This window comes from Centroberyx affinis, unplaced genomic scaffold (genome assembly GCF_046629955.1).
Source record: "Centroberyx affinis isolate AG114_WGS23_722 - 3 ecotype Tasmania unplaced genomic scaffold, CSIRO-AGI_Caff_v1 ptg001095l_1, whole genome shotgun sequence".
Classification (NCBI taxonomy): domain Eukaryota; kingdom Metazoa; phylum Chordata; class Actinopteri; order Beryciformes; family Berycidae; genus Centroberyx; species Centroberyx affinis.
In genome coordinates this window covers 600,559-620,399 of record NW_027279640.1, presented here as the reverse complement: position 1 = coordinate 620,399, position 19,841 = coordinate 600,559, and the positions used below count along the sequence as shown (strand labels likewise).

Genomic DNA, 19,841 nt, shown 5'->3' with positions numbered 1-19,841 from the left:
CCCTGTCACTAGGAATGGCTCCACGATACAGCAGAGGCATACCATAGGTGAATGGGTTTAACAGTGACAAACTACTTCTGCAAACAGCATAAGGATTGCTGTCACAATGCTAAGCCAAAGCAGCTCCACTCCACTGCCACTGCCTCAAGGCGAGTTGGGACTTTCCTAACAAGTCGACAATTTTTGTATTTTGCCTAGGCTGGCAAATTGGACACTTAGGAGGAGAGTGGAGTTTCTCTCTAAAAGGTATAAATATGGAAATGGGTGAGAAAAGGGCAGAGTGATGATTCTAAGCTAAGGTGGAGTTCTTACAAGTCTGCTCCATCAGTGAGGTAGAGGGAGGAGGCCTTGCTTTGTTCTAAAATGCTTTCATGAGTCTAGCTCCAGACAAACACACTTACTTTAAATCATCAACTAAGACAAATGTGAAAATCAAGGCACATCATTTTGAATATGGAAAATGCAGTTATGTCCTTTGGTGTGAAAAGGTGAGATATGAGAAATAGTTAATATCCCTGCTGTGAGAGAAATAAGGAGATATCATCGTTGGGAGGAAATTTAGTGGCAAGACTACAGAGTTCTCACGTTTCTCTCACAGTCTATTTATGAAATATAAAGCTTAATATGTCATTTATATTGTCACAGCTTCTCATGCTCTTTGAGTTAATGATTATTGTACTAGCAACGTTGGAAGTTTGAGCCTGGTTCATGTCATATATTTTGCCCCCGCTCTCTTCTGCTTTTTCCAGTTCTTTTCTAGATCATTGCCCCATAAAGTATAAATATTAACTAGTACAACTAATCTTTAATTATAGATCATTGGCTTCTTGACTTATCAATCCAGATGGCACTAACAATATAAGACGTAGTGTTACAAATTCAATCATCAAAAACGAATCCTAAACCTTAACAAGGCACAGAGGAACCATTTTAAATTCTGTATGAGCTACACTAGAGCTCATAGAGAAGTAGGCCGGTGCTTTAATATTTAAGAAAGCTTTTAAAATGAGGGGTGAAGCACAGATGTCCCTTGAGGATCCTTTCATTTGAGCTCAAGGCAGTGTACCATGGAGTGGCTGGGCTTACACCTGCCCTCTCTCCCCATTCAGCAGCCCCCGGTAACACCACAACACCTGATGCCCCTCCATCTCCATCTCCAGCACAGCGCATCCTCCTCTTCTTTCCCCATCCATCTTTCCATCCTGAATTTTGAAATACAGCCACTCCGCCCCACGGCACTCTCTCCTATCTCTCCACTGTGCAGCATATAAAGTCTATCCTGACGTCCTGCTGGGTAGTTTATTAATTTATTTCACTCTGTGGGACAGTAACTTGGACTTCTTCCACCCTTCTCTTATCTGAAGTAATGGTTGTAGGGCACACAGCCAGGAATTCAGGTGTTCTACAAAGAACTGCAGCCTAATTTGCAAGACTGGCATCCAGTCAAGAGCTTCTGGCTCCTCTAATTGTACACTTTTTCAAAGAAGTGGCAGTAGCAGATGAATCACTTCTCTGAATGTAAGACTTGATTTATGATTTTTCGGTTAGTAACCTACTAGCCTGTAGTACTTTAGTTATTCTGCTATACTGTACTTTGGAGGAACTCAGAAAGGTTTGGAATGGCAAAATAACACCATTATACACCTTTTTTTCAGAACACCTGAGGATCCATTAATCTTCCTGCAAATCAGTTTTGAAAAGCGCAGAATTAGGGTTTAATCATATAATTACAGTTCTACTGCACAGTCAATGGAACGGGTTACTTACTTGTGGCCCAAATGCTTGAGGAAGTAGCCAAGGACTTTGAGGGACTGTACTCGAATGCTTTCACTCTTAGAGGCCAAGAGCTTGTAGATTACCCTGAAATAGACACAAACAGCCAAAGCTGACAATAGCTCACACTATCTTGACAGAATAAAGTATAGTCCTGTTGATGAAAAGGCCCTGCTCTGGTTAGCTGACAGCCTCTTTCCTTAAGAGTGAATTCACATTAGCGTTAAATGCATGTCCTAATGAAAGCAGCACACTTTCCACAATGAATTCCTCAGAACTCACAAGCAGAATCGGTAGATGGTGCACATTTATATTTCATAGATCACACGGGGGTTTGTTTGATCATCCATGTCATATTATGAAATAAATATGTTAATATTGTTACTTTTCCCATGCAGATTCTTTTTTCTTTCCAAACATATGAATTATTCATGGCTGCATCACGTAGGCACACAGCAACAGCACAAGCGTTAGGTGCATTGGTTTATGTGAAATCACCTCTTCATTTTGTGCCTGAACAGCAAAAGGATTGTTTTTCCCCCTGAGGGGCTTACCGTATTCCATTTCTCTGGTCGAAAGCAGGGATCATGGAGGCTGGGTGCTCAGACATGAGGGCCACCAGCAGCTGCAACACATCATGCAGATTCTCATCCTGCAGACAAACCAGGAGAGCGAGAGAGACAGAGGGTTAGAGAAGGACACAGAGAAAGAGAGAGAGAGACAGAGAGAGAGAGAGAGAGAGAGGGACAGAGAGAGAGAGAGAGAGACAGAGAGAGAGAGAGAGACAGACAGACAGACAGAGACAGGGTTAGAGAGGGACAGAGGGTTAGAGAGAGAGAGAGACAGAGGGTTAGAGAGAGATAGAGAGAGAGAGACAGGGTTAGAGAGGGACAGAGAGAGAGACAGAGGGTTAGAGAGAGACACAGAGAGAGAGACAGAGGGTTAGAGAGACACAGAGAGAGAGAGACAGTGGGTTAGAGAGAGACAGAGAGAGAGACAGAGGGTTAGAGAGGGACACAGAGAGAGAGACAGAGGGTTAGAGAGAGAGAGAGAGAGAGAGAGAGAGAGAGAGAGAGAGAGAGAGAGAGAGAGAGAGAGAGAGAGAGAGAGAGAGAGAGAGAGAGAGAGAGAGACAGTGGGTTAGAGAGAGACAGGGGGTTAGAGAGAGACACACAGAGACACGGAGAGAGAGAGACAGAGGGTTAGAGAGAGACAGAGAGAGAAAATTAGGATTTTTCTTTTGTACTTTGCTCGGAATCTGTAATTGCAACTGCAGCAGGGACGTAAACAATTGAAGCATTTATCTTGTACTCAGACGCTGCTGTGGCACCTGCAAAGGCAGGCGTACCTCTGAGCCAAAGGGTATTCCTTACAACAGTGCAGCATCAATGGCTGGCTATTGCAGCACGCAAAGGAACAACAGGCACAATGGAAATTCAAAAAGTCTCATTCAGCTGGCTGCTTACTTAAAATACAGGCGAAAGATACCTCTGTTGAAACAGCAACTTCAAAGATTAAATGTGACCTTGAGTGCTAGTGCACCAAAGCGACAGAACGTGGAGTAATACAGTATGTGAATTCACCTGGAACAGAGGCAGAACCTACCTCATGCATTGTTAACAAATAGTTCAGGATGCTCTGAAGCTCATCCTCCTTCACACCTCGGTCCTGAAAGAATGCCAAAGTAGAAAGACAGGTAAAAATAATATTCTGCACAAAAGGAAAACAGATTGCAGAAGGGTCATCAGAGTGCAAATTTCTGCCTGCCAATATCCTGACCTAGAAGCATCACAGTGTAGGCAGCGTTTGCCGAATGCGGTTGTACACTGTGCGTGGCAAATTTTCGCATTTTGGTACAGTCGAAATGTGGCGCTTTTGTGAGAAATTACTGCCAGGAGAACATGTAGTGTCTTGGCCTCCGGCGCGTCCCTTTTTAATGTCGTGTTGAGATGGAATGTGCGATTGAAACACCTCTGATGAGAACATAGATTCCCCATTATTGATTGCAACGAAACAGATTGAAGAGCCCGATAATCGTTGTTTGCCTAAGAAGCCCGGCTGGGTGATGACATCCAGACTCCAAAAGCTTATTTTCTGTCCACTGTTAAAATTCCTCTTATTTCTGCCATGCCCCGGAGAGACCTGCTACAGAACGTGGCAGGATAATTATCTGCAGAGACGGGGCATGCTGGGATGTGGGCAGCAACACAGAGACTTAAAACTGTGCTGTACAAAACAACATTAATAAACCTGAACTAGTAGATTGAATGTCATGTTTCCAAGGCAAATACCAACACCAAACACCAAAATTACTCTGATATCCCTCCCATTGTTTTGGAAGCAATATAGCAATAAAATGATTAAGAGGCAGATCAACAGAAACAACACTCGCTGCTTCGGGGATCTTTATGAAGGAAAACACAGGGAGAGTTGTTGAATTTGTCAGTGTTTTCCTTGTGTGCTCCTGAAAAATGTGTGTGGGCAGCTGTGAGGGATGGAGACAGGTGGGACATACCTTCAGGATGAGCTGCTTGAGGAAGAGCAGCATGAACGCCCGCAGAGAAATTATCTCTTTTTGGGTAGGCCTCGGTCCATCTGTGGTGGGAGAGGAGAGAGAGACAGAGGGAGGGAGAGAGAGAGAGAATGAGAGAGTGTTTGAGCCAAATGAGAGGTTCTCCTGTTGTTTGCGTATTTTCCATTATTCCAGGATTTTTCTTACTGGTAATTTTATTCTTGGTTCATTTTCATGAGTTAGATTAGCCATCGACTCCTCCTAGCCTCAGTTTAGGGTATTACAAGTTGGAGACAGGATTAGGTCCAATCAGGTGTACCAGGTGAGACATGTTAGATATTAAAAGTATAGGCCTACCTCATGGCAAATGATTTGGCATACATTTCTTTGAACCACATAACCACACAAGTAATGCTGGCTTATCCTTTCTGATGCTTTTTGGTTGATAATGAAACATTTGGAACCTCTCATGGATGTTGTTTGTCCTCCACCTTTGAGTTTTGATTGTTATCTTATCTTCTCTCTCTTAGCTTCAGTTTTATACATCGACTTCACTTGGATTTATTGGATTCACCTTGGATGTGCTAAACAAAAGTTTCACCTGGTTTTACCAACAGTCCAGACAAGAACTGTTGACACGATTATTACAGCAAATACAGTAAATCTCAGTAAACACACAGTGCAGAACAAGTTGTACCAACAATAATTAGAGTATATTTTATTTGCAAAGCACATTTCAAGTTCAGGGTGGGTAATTCAGGGCATTCAGCTCATCATTCATGCCACATCCAAGGTCAGTGTGCAGGCTGGGTATCCTGGCCGCAGCGTCGTGCCCAGGCAGCCAGCCCAAGATCACCGTGGTCACACCTGCCCATCACGCTGGCCAATATCTCATTAAGGCTACCCACAATACCTTCTGCCGACTCAAGGTCACTTTTGCACTCTGAAGTTAACTTCAAATTGTAATCCATCCCTGTCACAAACCTCATTCAACATCTGACAAGCCAAACACTGTCAGCAGGTATACATATGCTGTGCAAATAAAGACGAATGACAGAATGTGGCACATTACAAAGGGCATTGATTAGCTGTCATATCACAGAGATACAGCTGTGGCTGTGTGGTAGACACAAGAATTCATTTTGACATCGTCAGATCCTATTCGATATGCAGGCCTCCCTTGTTGTTTTTAACCAAAAAGTGTTTGAACGAACGCTGACTAAACGCGCAAATGGGCTGCAGCCACAAACAGATCAATATAGCACAGAGCTATTCAGTCAGGCCCATCAAAAAATACAGAATATGCCATACATTACCAATTATAACAACACAAACAAGAATGCCCTTAGGATCAGCAGTAAAATCAATGTAGCACAAAGACCCAATTTTAATGGTGGAACCTGGCAGTGGTGTCATATATTCATTCACTCATTTCTTATTCATCCTGCACAGCCAGTTCTACACACACAGACAAACTCTGTTGCATTTCCAAAGGTATTAGCCGCTGGAAACCAGGCCAAATACAACAGCAATGGGCTTTCTGGGGAAATGGGCCATTTTGCTCAATGTCTTTCTTCTCTGCTCTGCACTGATAAACTCCAACCCTTTCCTTGGCTGGACACATGTTCACATGAAATGGGGGACAGCGCCGTGATGACAGGTACAACGTTAGCAGACACCTGACCGTCCTGCAGCTCCAGCAGCCAATCAATGTAATCAATGCTGAGGCTCCCTGAGGTTGCAGGAGGATGCTAAGTGCCGTTGCAGCCGACACTGATTAATAGAGTGAGAGAGGAAAACCCAGTGCCGGGACGCAGCCCGACATGGAAGGGATGATAAGAGCATCATTACCACAGCCACTGCATCCAAGTTATTCACAACCAATTATGCTCAGCAGCTCCGCTCAGCTCTTGTTTCTCATTCACAGATTGCTTTACTTCCTGCATCCCAAGGACAGAAGGAGAAAGAGTTTATTGAAAAATGATTTATGTCCATGGGATTAATGCAGGAATCTTATTTCAGCTTATGATGGTTGGTAATAAAACCACGGCATGCACGATGCTTCCTGTGCACTTCTGCAAACTGGCCCATTAAACTGAAACGGATGAGAATAATTTCATTGTCACTCCATAAATGTGTTTAGATAACAAAAGGCTGATTACATTTTCTGCTAACATCTGTAAGGCTTGATCAATAAGTATCTTTATCACAGTGACAAAAATGTTCCCAGCCCTTTTCTCAAACTTTTTAATATTTGTAACAACGCTTAGCCAGCCTGATCTGTTCTAGGGTTAAAAATGGGGAAAACAAGGCATTAAAAGTGAATGAATAATGCTCTCTTCTCTCTCAAAAACTATTTCAGTGTACCACTTAACCTCCAGTTGGAGTTCCCAGGTGTGAATATCTAAATCTGAAGCAGAGCTGCGTTGAAAGAGAGCGTGCATGCTCAAAACCTTCTCTGGCTGCAATCAGGAATTTGTGTCTTTCATAAGGTTAATTCAGCACAAGCAAGGTGCACACAGAAATACAATCAAACACAATCCTCGGTCAGATTACTCCTCCGCAGCACCTCTATGTCTCGGTATCACTGACGTTTTCCCCTGTAATGGAAATAAGACGGAGCCAGCTGGAACTGACCGCGGTGACTGGCCAAACAGCTGTGCTACCCATCTCATTACTCATTATTTGGTAAAACAAAGGCAGGGCAGAGGGAGAGAGGGGCAGAGGGAGAGATAGAGAGAGAGAGAGAGAGAGAGAGAGAGATGGGGGGTAGGGGGATAAAGAGAGAAAGATTATGTGTTGGCTTGTGGGTACATGTCAGAGACCGGGAGAAGTTGAGCAATGGGCATCTGTGTGCGAGTGCCTGCAGTGATTCTGTGTATAAGCGAATGATACATGGCTTTAATTTGATGGCACTCTCTATTAGGACCTGTGAAAAAAAAAAAGAGGAGGCACTTCCAGAAACAGAGTGACTAGCTGGAGGAGCTCCGTTTTAAACGTCCTCTCTGTGTTCCTATAATTGAACACTTCATTATCTGCTTGGCTCTCTCCCTCTTTGTCTGTCTCTTTGTTTGGCCATTTCTCACTGTAGAAGGACAGAGAGAAAAACTGACCTGCCAAATCAAGCTCAGATCAATGGAAACAGACCCACTCTGAAAATTACCTACAGCAGGAAAGTGATCCATTTCAAGATATGTTTTCACCGGCATCTCTCAGACATTTTCTCAGCCTATTAAAATCTCCCTGGGATTCCAGGACAATGAACAACATATTTACATTTGTGTTTGAACAGGCTACATTTAGAGAAGGCTTAACTAGAAAGCTTGTCAGAGGCAGCTGGTTAACAAATATGGATTGTAGTACAATATATCATTGTTAATGGAGTAACTGTGTATGTATGTGTGTGTGTGTGTGTGTGTGTGTGTGTGTGTGTGTGTGTGTGTGTGTGTGTGTGTGTGTGTGTGTGTGTGTCAGCAGCCCAGCATTCCATCAGGACTCTGCATCACAGCCATGCAATAGCTGCTCTATCTGTTCTGTCGGGCAACGGTTCTCCAACATTTTCCCAGAGCGACCCACATTTTTAAAATGTGCATTTCTTTGCAATCCAAAACGTCTTCTGTTTTAGATTGCTAACCCAAAAGCACACAGAGTTTTACCCCAGGGATTGGGAAAGGGACTGAATAAGGCAACAAAAAAATAGATTTGGTATCAGTTTCTCCAGAATAATTTGGAGACCCATTTTAATGTTCACATGACCCACCGGTCCTGAAGCTCTATTTGCATAAAAAGGCTTCATGCATTTCAATCCACCAATGTTGACAGTCGTCTCATTAACATTTATAGTGATTTATAGTGATTTATAGTATAGAGTTATAGTGATTGTTCGGACTGTGACTGTATAGTGGGATATAGTTACACATTGCAGGAACTGCAGTGCATATACACTGTAGCACACACTGTGTCTGATAGTTTGTCAAAGGTAGCTTTGTTGGGTCCCTTGTGGCAAAAATACATCTCTAGATTGCTACAGTGACTTTGATTATCCCACTTCACTTAGCTATGAGGGGATGTACTGTAGCTAGCTAACACACACACAAAGACACAAACATACACACACAGGACACCCCCGCCTCTCTCTCTCTCTCTCTCACACACACACACACACACACGCACACACGCACACAAAACCAAGGCTTAAACAAGATCTTGCTGTGTTTTCCCTGACTTTGAACAAATGATATGGCTAGTTGTCCTTATGATGCTCCTACACAAAACAGCACTACACTGCAGAGGATAAACAGAGACAGATTTTCCAAACGTGATTTATACAACAGAATCTATTATTCAACAGTGGAAACAGCAAAAAAATCTACCTAGAGTGCCCAAGGCTTTAGACAAGATAGAAATAAAGTCATGGAAAAGTTCCTCTGATGTCCAGGCTAAATTTAGCCCACCGTCCTAGAACATGAGCTCTAGATAGGTTTGAGCTTTCATCACTTATTAAGTCTTGTAAAGTTCCCTCGCACAGTGTCAGAAGGAGGGATAAGGGACGGATTAAAATGAGGGAAAGTGAGATTGAGGGAGCTGTGGAAAGACCTAACTTACAGATATATGTAACCCTAAGCCTAGCCTCTGTCATTACATACACTAACCTGTCTGAAGTCAATTATGAGGACTCCCAGCCCCAGTGCCTTGATGTGGCATATAGGCTAAAATATTACTGTATTCAGCCAGTTCTGGCACAGGCTCTCAAACTAAATAATGATTGTAATGTTTCTTTCTTATAGACATTATTAGTAGTGTAAACAGTGTTGATGGAGGGTAATATGTTACATGAACAGTTAATTAGGCAAATAGTTAAAAACAAATACTACTACTACTACTACAATATAATAATAATAATAATCTAAAAAAAATATTTCTTATGATATCATAAGTGCTACACCATTGTAGTCAGAATACAAACTTCAACTTGCAGGAAATAGATTTCATCAAGCCTCAGTGCAGCACAAACTGAGCCCACAGCACCCACAAAACGTCCCCTAAACCAAGACATAGATTGTTTTGGAAAAGAGGAATGGAGAGCAAAAAGGAAACGACAGTTCAAGGACACTTTCACTTCCAGCACAGTCTGCTTGGTGATGTGCTGTTGCTTCATAGAGCGAGGATGCCATTCATATTGCTGGCCAGGTTTCAGAGCCCTAACACCCACACCAAGCCCCCTACCGGGAATGACAGTATTGATGTGGCGTGTCTGCCTCACTGTCATCTCCAGTGATGGCCACGGTCCTAACAGTTGACAGGCAAGAGCTTCCATGTGGAGATGACTCATTTCAGATGTGGGGGAGCTGCTGCCATTTCAGAAAGACACTTTCATAGCAGGCTGTGACTGTGCACAATGATTGTGATTGGTTCACTCCCAATCCATTCCTTTCCAAAAGATTGAGCTTCGGCTGGACGAGCCTTCAGATGAACGGGAAATGGTTCATAAAAACAGAAAAACGAAATCCAATGTAAGGAGATAAATACGTTACAAAAAAGGCAAATAAAACTTGAGCTAAATGTGCTCACCGAGGCCCTTTGGCGTGATGCCGCTGCAGTCTGCAGGGTTGATGGCCCAGTAGTAGTACTTGAGAGTATGCATGAGCTGCAGCACTGTGCCCACTCGACGGATCGTGGTGTAGATGGTTGCCGTGCCGATGAACTCAGCAGAGAGGTACGTGTACAGAGAGAGCTGTACCTGGAGTGGAAACACACACACACATCCATATGTTATCAACTTGTGCACAGTTAATATACTCCTAAGTACATAAAAGAAAGCATAGACAGCATAATCCAACGCTAAACCAACGCTTATACCTTTCCAGACTGAACAAGATATTCTGCTGAGCTGGACTGCAACAGCTGAGCCTATCATCCTTGCAGGTGTATGGCATTGACGGGTACGCTTCCACTGACCCTACATTACTCTACTTCATAATTGTCCCAGCTCCACTCTGTTCAGTGATGATTAGCATGTCCTCTGTAATTAGCAACAGACCCGAGAAGAATTCTTATTCCCACCACAGTCATTCCAACACAAAACACCAAGGGCCTTTTGCCATTTGTCAGAAATTACAAGATATTACCGAGTCAAACGTGAGTCATGATGAAAGGCAGCAATGTGGTGAGGATGCGAGCTTGATTTGATTTGGTTTGAGGCCACTGAAATTAAACGCTGGAAATAATTTAACACCACATTGTTGGTAATGCAATTTCCCCGAAAATGGAAAAGTGGAATGCACTCGTAAAATCAGTTTTGTCTAGTGGGACATGGCTAGCAAGGACAAGGTCAGTTGGTCCATGTAATTAATACACATTGCATGATCCCATCATTCACACTGCCTGCTCTCTGTATCCAGCTCTGTTTGAGGAAAGGGACGGAGGAAATGTGGACTATACAGCATGTCCTAAGGGAAGAAGCCAGCGTTGCTCTCTGTGCCGATGTAGCTAAAAGCGTTCTAACCCACTTCATTACCTCTGCTGTGTTTCTCTCTTTTTTTTTCTCCCTCTCTCTGCTCCATTTTGGAGGAGTGTCACAGGCCAGCCTCCAGACACTTCTGTATTTATTTCCTCCTTTTATTTATTCATGGCAGAGCCCCACCGGCAGCATTGCTGAGGCAAATGTATTCGCCACACAAACTCAGCTCCTTTGATATACCTCATCCACTTTTTTCACGGGTCATTATAAAAAGGAAAAAAAGTCACTCTGGAACATTTAAAAAAACTTCTTTGGGTTTAGCACAGGAGAGTGAAAGCAAGCAATCAACTCTGCAGCCATGAAATCACTAATAAATGTCAAAATATACCTAGCCAGAGTGTTGGGTTAGTGTGCTGCACTCCACTGCAGCCAACCGACTCCATTTTGCCATATGTGATATGTTTGGCAGTCAATGTCAGTTGGTCCCTATGCACAAACTGGCAAGGGGCTAAACTAGAAAATATTCATTAATTTGACAACTTTTAGGACAGCATCAGCATAATTTTGCCTTTGGCTCATTACCAACATCAGTTTGCAGTAGTAGGAAAGTATGGGTAGAAAATTTGCCTGTCTTCAATCATCATATTTCAACACTGCTTCTTTTTTTTTTACCACCCACGCAAACTCTGTAATCAGTTGCTGCCATGGGGAATTTGACTAACACTGTCTCTCTACACTCTACAACATGCACAACTGCCACCCATATTTCCTCTGAATTAGTCACATGTCAGGAATTAAACTCTGATTTTAATTTCACTGAGTCGTTAAAGAAGCGCGATATTACTGTGAACAGTGCTGCATGATGCAAAGCACTACTGAAGCCTCAAGTGTTTGAAAGCTCCCGATATGCATCCACTACAGCCCACTCACCTGGCCTTACATGAGCTGAGAGCTTCGCTACCTGGCTGGGCTCACCTTGGCAGGGGTGTGGATCCAGATGGCAGCGTTGAACAGGATGTGGTCACACAGCTGCTTGAGCAGTGGTGCCCCGTGCGTCAGACCATCCAGATACTTTGCAAAGGACAGGAACTGCTCCAGTACGGCCCTGGTGATGTGCACACGTGACGACTGCAGGAAGAAGCACAGAGTCATGTCAGATAATGCTCGTCATGCCGGACCACTACATGAGTGTATATTTGTGCTTAATGATATTGATTGTATTACATTAGTGCATGTCACAAACTGTTTTGCAATATACATAGCGTAAGGTCCTGTAAGGGCCAGTGAGTACTGTCCTCTTATTACTTGCTGTAGTTGATGCTATTCATGTCATAGTACCCAATAAAAAGCTCCTGATTCTGATAAATGGATGATTGATTAATTGATTTATATAGTCATTTTGTCAAACCGTGAATCTAAAAACATGAATAAACAGGGAAAGTTATAGATGCTTGACTTTGCAGTGAGGCAGAGAATTTCACTTTGATGAGTGCCCATTACCATTCCTGTCTGGCACCTGTTCCCTGCCCAGGTGGGGGCTGAGTGAGGGCAGGAGAGAGGGGAAAATGGAGGGAGAGAGAAAAGGGAAGGTGTGGCATAAACAGATCAAGAACAGATGGTGCGATATGCGGAAGTGTGAAACCTGGCAGCGGGAAGGAAGCAAGAAAAAAAAAAAAACGGCAGCTCTCAGGTGCCGACTCTGCCTGGCTGTTAGTTAACAGCAGCTGCAGCCAGCAGGCAGGCAAGTCACTGAGTGACAAAGTGGAGTCATTTCTCAATGCTCCAAAAGAGCCAACGCTCTGGGGAGGCCAGCAAGCTGCTAGATCTGCATCACAAAATGGGTAAATAAAGATTGATGCGGAAAGAGAGAGAAAACAAGGGGGAGAAAGAGAAGAGAGACAGTCTTGTGGTGTTCCTCCTCTAGCTCTGTTCATTTCAAAGATACATGTTCAGGGCTCAGGCTCTGCTACCGGCGATGGAAGATCAGAGTGTGTTGACAGGACTTGGAGGGTTCAGACTAGATACTGTGCAGACTGATGGTGGGGAAAACAAAGGAAGTTTCAATACCAAATGGCTTTTTCAAATTGTCAAAAACTTCTGGAAACTCACAACAATACACCATTTTTCTATTCATCATCTCACACTAAGAGGAAATGAAGAGTTGTACCTATTCATTTTTCAAATCACTGTTCAAAGGCTGGCCAAATGATGCACTGTGGACTCTACTTGTTCCTAGAACATGGGTCTACAGTATGCTGGAGTCTCTCTGATAGCCTTTTATTGAAAGGGAGAGAGTAAACAAGACTTCAAAGTGCACCATTTGAGATGAAATTGGTTAAATTGGCCATTTGGAAATGACAGCTTCCAGAGAAAATATGATATGTCACTGTATTTGGGAGACTGTGGTGTGATATTACGGAGGCTCTACTGTACCTTCTCCAGTAGGTACCCAATCACCAGAAAGCCCTTCCCCCCCAGCATCTGCTCCTGCATGGCCACAGAGCTCTTGAGCAGCTCCACCAGGAAGGCCAGGAGAGTGGCACTGCAAAACAAGAGCACAGTCTCTCACACAGAGCTAAAATACCCATCTATTCACAGGCACGCTATTCCTTTGTGGACACGCTCGTCAGGTGGTGAAGGAGTTACTCTATAAACAGCAGCAGCAGGGAGAGACAATGTGGCAGAGCGAAAAAGGCTAAACCAAGGTCATTTTCAGAAGATGTCAGCAATCGGCTGGGAGCCCTAGCTCATCACTTTCATCCCTCTTCAATTCAGAAGAAACGGTTTGCTAGCTGTGTCCTCTAGGGAGGAGTGGGGAGCGGGGTCTGGGGGGGTTATAACAGGGTGGGAGTGAGGGCGGGGGGGGGGACCACTGCATTGGGGGCAATTTCTGTCTTTGTTGCAGGGACTCTCAGTTGAAGCCTTTGGCTGAGCGACAGTGGCGCTCGCTGACACTTCTTAATCGGCTTTCCCTCACATCCTCTAGTGGGCTCCACTCCAGCGCCACTCCGCTTAACAAGGACGCAATCACTCCTCTGCAGACTCGCTCATAGATACACACACACACACACACACACACACACACACACACTCTATCGAATGTAGGTATACCCTTCCTCTGTCTGATATTATTTGACCCCACACCCCATCACCACTACCACCTCTCACTTCTCACTACTACTGCGGCCTGAGCCAGGGTGAAGGACACATACAGCGCTGGGAGACACCCAACTCTGTCTGTTCCTGGATCAGTCTCGTCTCTGTCTGATCCTTTCCCACAAGCACAGCCTCTCTCCAATGTGGCAGAGCAGTAGTGACTGATGTTAGCAGGCTTAGCCAGCAGGCTAAGCCTCTAGCAGCGCTCAGTGTAAAAGGCATGGCAAGGACAGAGCAAGTGGTAGGGAGAGTGGCAGACTGTGAGGGAAAGACCTAGACATGTTAGAGAGAGAGAGAGAAAGAGAGAGAGAGAGAGAGAGAGAGAGAGAGAGAGAGAGAGAGAGAGAGAGAGAGAGAGAGAGAGAGAGAGAGAGAGAGAGAGAGAAAGAAAGATAAAACGAGAGAGGAGAGATGAGAAAAAACTACAGAGGCAGAAAGCTGTGGGCATCAGGGGTTTTGCGCTGCTGTGTGGCCACTCCTGCGTCTGTCTAGTTGCGCCGCTGTCGCTCAGCTAAGACGGGATTAGAGCAGAGCTCCGGCTGCATCCAGGACACAGTGGGGAGGCTTTGGACTGGCCAAGTCCAGATGACGGGGATGAGAGAAGTCTAAACCAGGGAGCAGAGAGATAATAGAGGGGACCTGGGCAGAGATAGACTAGTGGATGGCAGAAGTGCCACTAGTCTATCTATACAGCTACTCTGGAGTCTGTAACTGTGTATTTAGGAATAACATTTTGTTTTTTCAGTACAAAAAAACAGCCAAATGGCAGCGTGAGGTTTCACTGAATGCTGAGGACTTCAATACCCAGAAATCATTTGTAATGTGACATCAGCACATTGAGCCCTCCATGGACGTAAATTTCTTCTTCTTAGTGGCTGGTGGGGGTGGAGGTGGTGAAGGAAATCTTTTTGAAGCAGGTTCAACGGAGCACTCGCTCACTGCTGTTTAGGAACAAGTTTTGTATTTTGCTCTTAAGTTTCCATTTGTCATTTCCTGTAAACTGAGATTTCCCGCCAGTGACTATACCCAACACCTAATAATAATAGTATTTTGGGCAAATAGAGTGAATCTACAGGGTCCCAGTTAGAGGGGATATAGGCTATAATATATAATATGGGACACTCTTCTCTGTTGCAGCCCCACTTTGTGATTTAGGCTGATAGGATGAGTTTATTTTGTATAAAGATGTTGCCTAGTGCAGCTTTATAAAGTCTGTAATTTCACTTGAGCGACTTTTAAGCAACTTGTACTTCAGTTAAATTTTTTGTCATATGAGCGGGGTGTGCAATATCTGTCACCATCTGTCACAGTTAAACACAGCCACTTACACTAAGATGAAAGTGTTCTGCCACAACAGCAACAGCTTCATACCTGTTTTCACACCCATGTCTCATTTCAGCCTTTGAGTTTTGTTAATAGGAACAAAAATAAACCAAAGCCACAGCAACTCCAAAAGCAGCAATTCAATAAATGTTGGGGCTCACTTTGTGACCTACTCTTTTACCTATATAAGATATTTACTCAAATTTCCAGGGAGTATAATTCTGATGTAAGAGTGCTTCTACTTTTACCACACTCACCATACAGTGGTTTCCACCTGGCTGTCGTTCAGCTGGTGGTAGTCCAGCTGAGCAAAGAGGGGAAAGAGCACCTGGATCCCACCGATGGAGTGGATGGCACTGTGGATGGAGTGAGTCACAGTGGCTTTCACATCCTGTAGGGAAAAGATAAAACGCATCAACACAAAATACACAAAAACGACTGGCAAGGTTCATCTTTATAAATGATACAACACATCTTAACACTTGGTTGAAATGAATGAATCAGAATCTGCGGTACTGTAGACAGAGGTGGAGCTGTCTTTGGTGACTGACCTGTAGCATAAGTGCGTGGGGCGAGTGCACAAAGATGGAGGCATTTTCCTTAGGCGAGGACTCCAGGCATAGCTGGGCGTCGGTGGCCTTGGCGTTATAGGTGAAGGCAATGGAGCTGGCCAGCTTGCCGTCATACAACACCTGCTTATGATGCTCTGCTAAGTGGATATCGCTCTCTGACTTAAACTTAAACGTGCTCTGGGACAGGAGAGATGAAAGTAGTGGGAGAGAGGAGGGGGAGAGGGAGAGAAGGAAAGAGAGTGAAAGAGAGTGAGTGACAGGTGGTCCCTTACTGCACATTTTATATTAACAACCACACATTTCTGGAGGTTAAATTTTTTTCCTTGGCACTGAGAAATATAAGTACTATTTCAACACTTCCAATTCATGTTATAGGTTAGGTTCATGTTATATTTTGGAAACTTGTTTTTTATATTTCTTAAAAGAAGCCCTAGCCATGGCAGTATACCTTCACTGCAATATCGGGAAGATTCTTACAGCCGGCTATCATTTTGTAATGTTGGAATCACCAACACAAGTGACAGCTGACTCCGCAAAACTGACTTGATACTAATAGCCATGGCAACAGCATATTTGCTTTTCAGTGAAGTAAACCACTGTTAATATGATTAACAAGCAAGCAAGGGTTGTGTCAGTTAAATTGTAAGCTGAGTAGTGAATTATGTTGTTACTTTGCTTCAGGCAAGCTACTTTGGAGGTCAGAGAGAGTAAAAAAGCAAGACAAACAATTATAGCTGCTAGCAGCAACATGGTGGCCAGGAACAGCTTAGCAGTTTAGTCATGAGGGAAAAGGGGGATAAGAGGAGGAGGAAATAAAATCTGATAGGCTTAAATAACACCTTTTAACCTTTGGAGGAATTTCACCTAAACCAGCCAGCATACGTAGCTGTATTAGAGCAGGGTTTTAAAAAGCTGGGGCATTTTGAGGATCCCTGGTGGTCTTCATGTCCAAGAAAATCTTTTACCGCAGTTAACTGTGCTTGAACAAAGGAGAAAGAAAGAAAGAAAGAAAGAAAGAAAGAGAAATCCTTCTCATTTGGTTTCATTTTTGATTTTCAGCTTTGAGTTTGAATGTTTAAGTTGGAACTTTCCAATTTACCTCTAAGGGTACATCGGCTGTTTTATGACAATCTTCAGCTTATGTTGCAGGTAAGATGATGAGGAAGATCAGGGTGTGATGAGGAGGGTCAGGAATCATCATATAACCCTGCTGATGATGATTCAAAGCTGCTTTGATACCGCAGATCAATGTTTACCTGCATTAATTTAGCCCAACCATTTAATCCAGCCTGTCCTGGAGCGTATTTCAAGCCAAGTGTAGACACAGCTGAATTCTCTTGGAGATACATTGAAATGCAAAAAAAGCTGGAAAGAGAACCTGACATGAATTTATCAAAAGCCTGGTAGTGTTTTTATGTTTGCTCAGTTTTACTCATCACACATTAAGTTTTTGGCAACGTAATACAAATTACTTCTTCACTGAAGGCAGTGTTTATCTGTCCAAATACTTTTCGCACCTGTAGAGGACGGAGGGGAGAGGGGGGGCAAGTACAAAAAAGCTGGAGTTTTTTAAATGTTTATCCAATACTGCTGAAAATACACTCAAATTAAAGCCTGAAATCTAGCCTCAGAATTACTGTGTCATTTCACATTCACAGTAATAAGGCTTTGAGCCAAAACATTGCACAATGTGAGGTTGAGCAAATACATGTACAGCTCACAGTGTAGGCCAGATATCGCCTTCTGTTTTTATCATTCTGTCAATCATCTTGGATTTCAGCAACCAACCCCAATTTTTTTTTTTTTTTTATTCCAGGCACCCCTGCTGAGATGGATCAATGTGACTTAAATTCTTAAATTGCCTTTAATTCTCCTCACTAGTGAAAACTGATGTTGAATTAACTACACTGATCACTTAATAACTACACTGATGACTTAACCCTTTCTAGGGATAACTAAGAGTTAAGACCAATCTAATATCTCCTATCCAACTCATTACGGATTTTGAATATTGAATATATAATGTGGTATTTTGAAGATATCTTTAGGACAGATGGGTCTTGAAATTTCTTAAAATGTTTTCCCTGGCATGTATTCAGACGTCTTAAGGCAGAGTGACAGCTGGCTATAAGGAACTGGAGGCTCCATCACACTCAGTAGCTCAGTAACACATTCATTATGGCTAACATAACAAATAGCTGATCGATAAAAGAGTAGTCTTAATTTACTCAATCAATTAGCTGTTGGCAGATGAGTTCAATTAATCCGTCAATGCCCTGTGAATGGAATATACTTAATAGGGATATCAAGTCCTCTCATCGGAAGGGGGGGGGGGGGCTGAATAATTAATGACAGAAACTTCCTTCCTTCGCTGTCACACCCATGGACAGCAGGGGGATGGTGATAAAGATAAGGAGAGACAGGGGGAGTTGAAGTGATAGTGTGGGAACAACCAGCGGCTTCTAAAGGGATTGCTGTTCATTGACAGGATAGATAGATCTGTTATGCAACACAAACAAACACAGGTCGTGCACCGAGCCTAAAATGCTTCTAAATCTCGCTTGCTTGTTTTCAGTGAGGTAGCAGAATGATAAATGGTGGCAGTGAGGGGCAGAGCTTACTGAAGTTGTCAAATTGTAGAATAACTGCACATTCCATTTTGACTCTGCTTCTAAAATGCACATTTATTTTAAGTAGATGGCAATCTTTAAAATAAATATCCCACGTCAGGTGTTAATAATATCCCTTATGTTGTTTAGCTGCTAGAAATATTGTTTTGAAAGAAAATACATTGAGCAGGTTGGAACTTTAACAAGGTAAGTTTCCTGCTCCAAGAACTTAAAGCCCCCCTGTGTTTCAGGTTTTACTTTGTGGAACTTGGTCCTGTTGTCAAACAATATTAGTCAAATGCTTGTATACTGGCTGGAGCTGTTTGTCACCCGGCAGCATTAGTGTAGCAAGCATTCTACAAGGAAGCATCAGACACTAATGGGGTCGTGCCACTTTAGTTGGTGTATCTCCTTCCAGATACATGATAAAAGAGTAAAAGAGGCCTTCGGTTCATTTGCCTATCTGCTATGATCAAGGCCACACATCAGCCTGCATGTGTCTCATCATATAGTCTCTTTAACACCCTTCAAAGTTCCTACTTGTGGAACCCAACAGACACCAAGACGAGAAATAACAAGCTCCAGTGCCCAGCACTTCAGTGCGGAGCCCCGCCGCAGTGTGAAAATAATGATCCATGGGTTGTGGTTAATGACCCCTGTAGTATGACAGCATCAGTCCACAGGCCAGCCAGTCATACAAAAGGATTACAGCACAGTTGGCCCATACTCTTCCAGCGCCGGAGGCTACCGCTGACGAGGGGCATCCCCCTTACTCCCTCGCAGCAGCAGACGTACACTTGACAAGCTGGGGAAACTCCCAGGCTGCATGAATTCTGCCTACAGACCCACTCTTAGTTCTCTGTGGTCACTGATCTGAAACAATGGCCAGAGATGCAATGATTTCAACTGAATGCATGATGTTGAAAACAGGGGGAATATAAGTTTTCTTAATGTTGACTGTAGAAGAACAAAGAAATGCCAGTTACATCTTCAGCCACCCATCTACCTGAGATGTTTTGTGGGGGCCAGTTAGTGTAACACTGGACAATGAAATCACAGATTGGGGATGGAGTCAATATACTTCCAGTCAATATTTGCAGATTCTGTTTGAAATTAGTGTTGTTTATGTCGTGTTCATTTAAGATGGTAGAAGAAAGGACTAAATGAGACTGGCGTTTTGGGGCTTCTTTAATGACGTGCTGCTCTATTGACAGCTTGGAGCCATTTACAGGCTGACAGGGCTGCAGATTTATTCGACACCTGCAGACAGCTTAAGTGCTACCTGCTGCAGAGCAAGGAGGAGTGGGCCTCAACATCTATAGCAAGCCTACAGCACCAACGTCACGTCACACTGAAAGAAGACAACCTAAAGTTAACACAAGCGATCAACATGACTGCTGATCCCTGCTCTGTGACATTCAAGAACATATAGAACA

General features: G+C 43.5%; 1 protein-coding gene across 9 annotated transcripts in view; it reads right to left on the bottom strand.

Moving 5' to 3' along the window:
- Positions 1-19,841, bottom strand: part of nbeab (neurobeachin b) — a 212,247-nt gene that overhangs the window by 124,750 nt on the left and 67,656 nt on the right. For all 9 annotated transcript variants that reach the window (XM_071523573.1, XM_071523575.1, XM_071523578.1 and 6 more), the window contains exons 9-17: positions 15,776-15,973; positions 15,482-15,615; positions 13,179-13,287; positions 11,721-11,873; positions 9,857-10,025; positions 4,289-4,368; positions 3,379-3,441; positions 2,328-2,425; positions 1,768-1,860 (exon numbers count right to left, since the gene is read on the bottom strand). In XM_071523573.1, the coding sequence (XP_071379674.1) occupies positions 1,768-1,860; positions 2,328-2,425; positions 3,379-3,441; positions 4,289-4,368; positions 9,857-10,025; positions 11,721-11,873; positions 13,179-13,287; positions 15,482-15,615; positions 15,776-15,973 (1,097 nt within the window). The remainder of the gene's footprint in view (positions 1-1,767; positions 1,861-2,327; positions 2,426-3,378; positions 3,442-4,288; positions 4,369-9,856; positions 10,026-11,720; positions 11,874-13,178; positions 13,288-15,481; positions 15,616-15,775; positions 15,974-19,841) is intronic.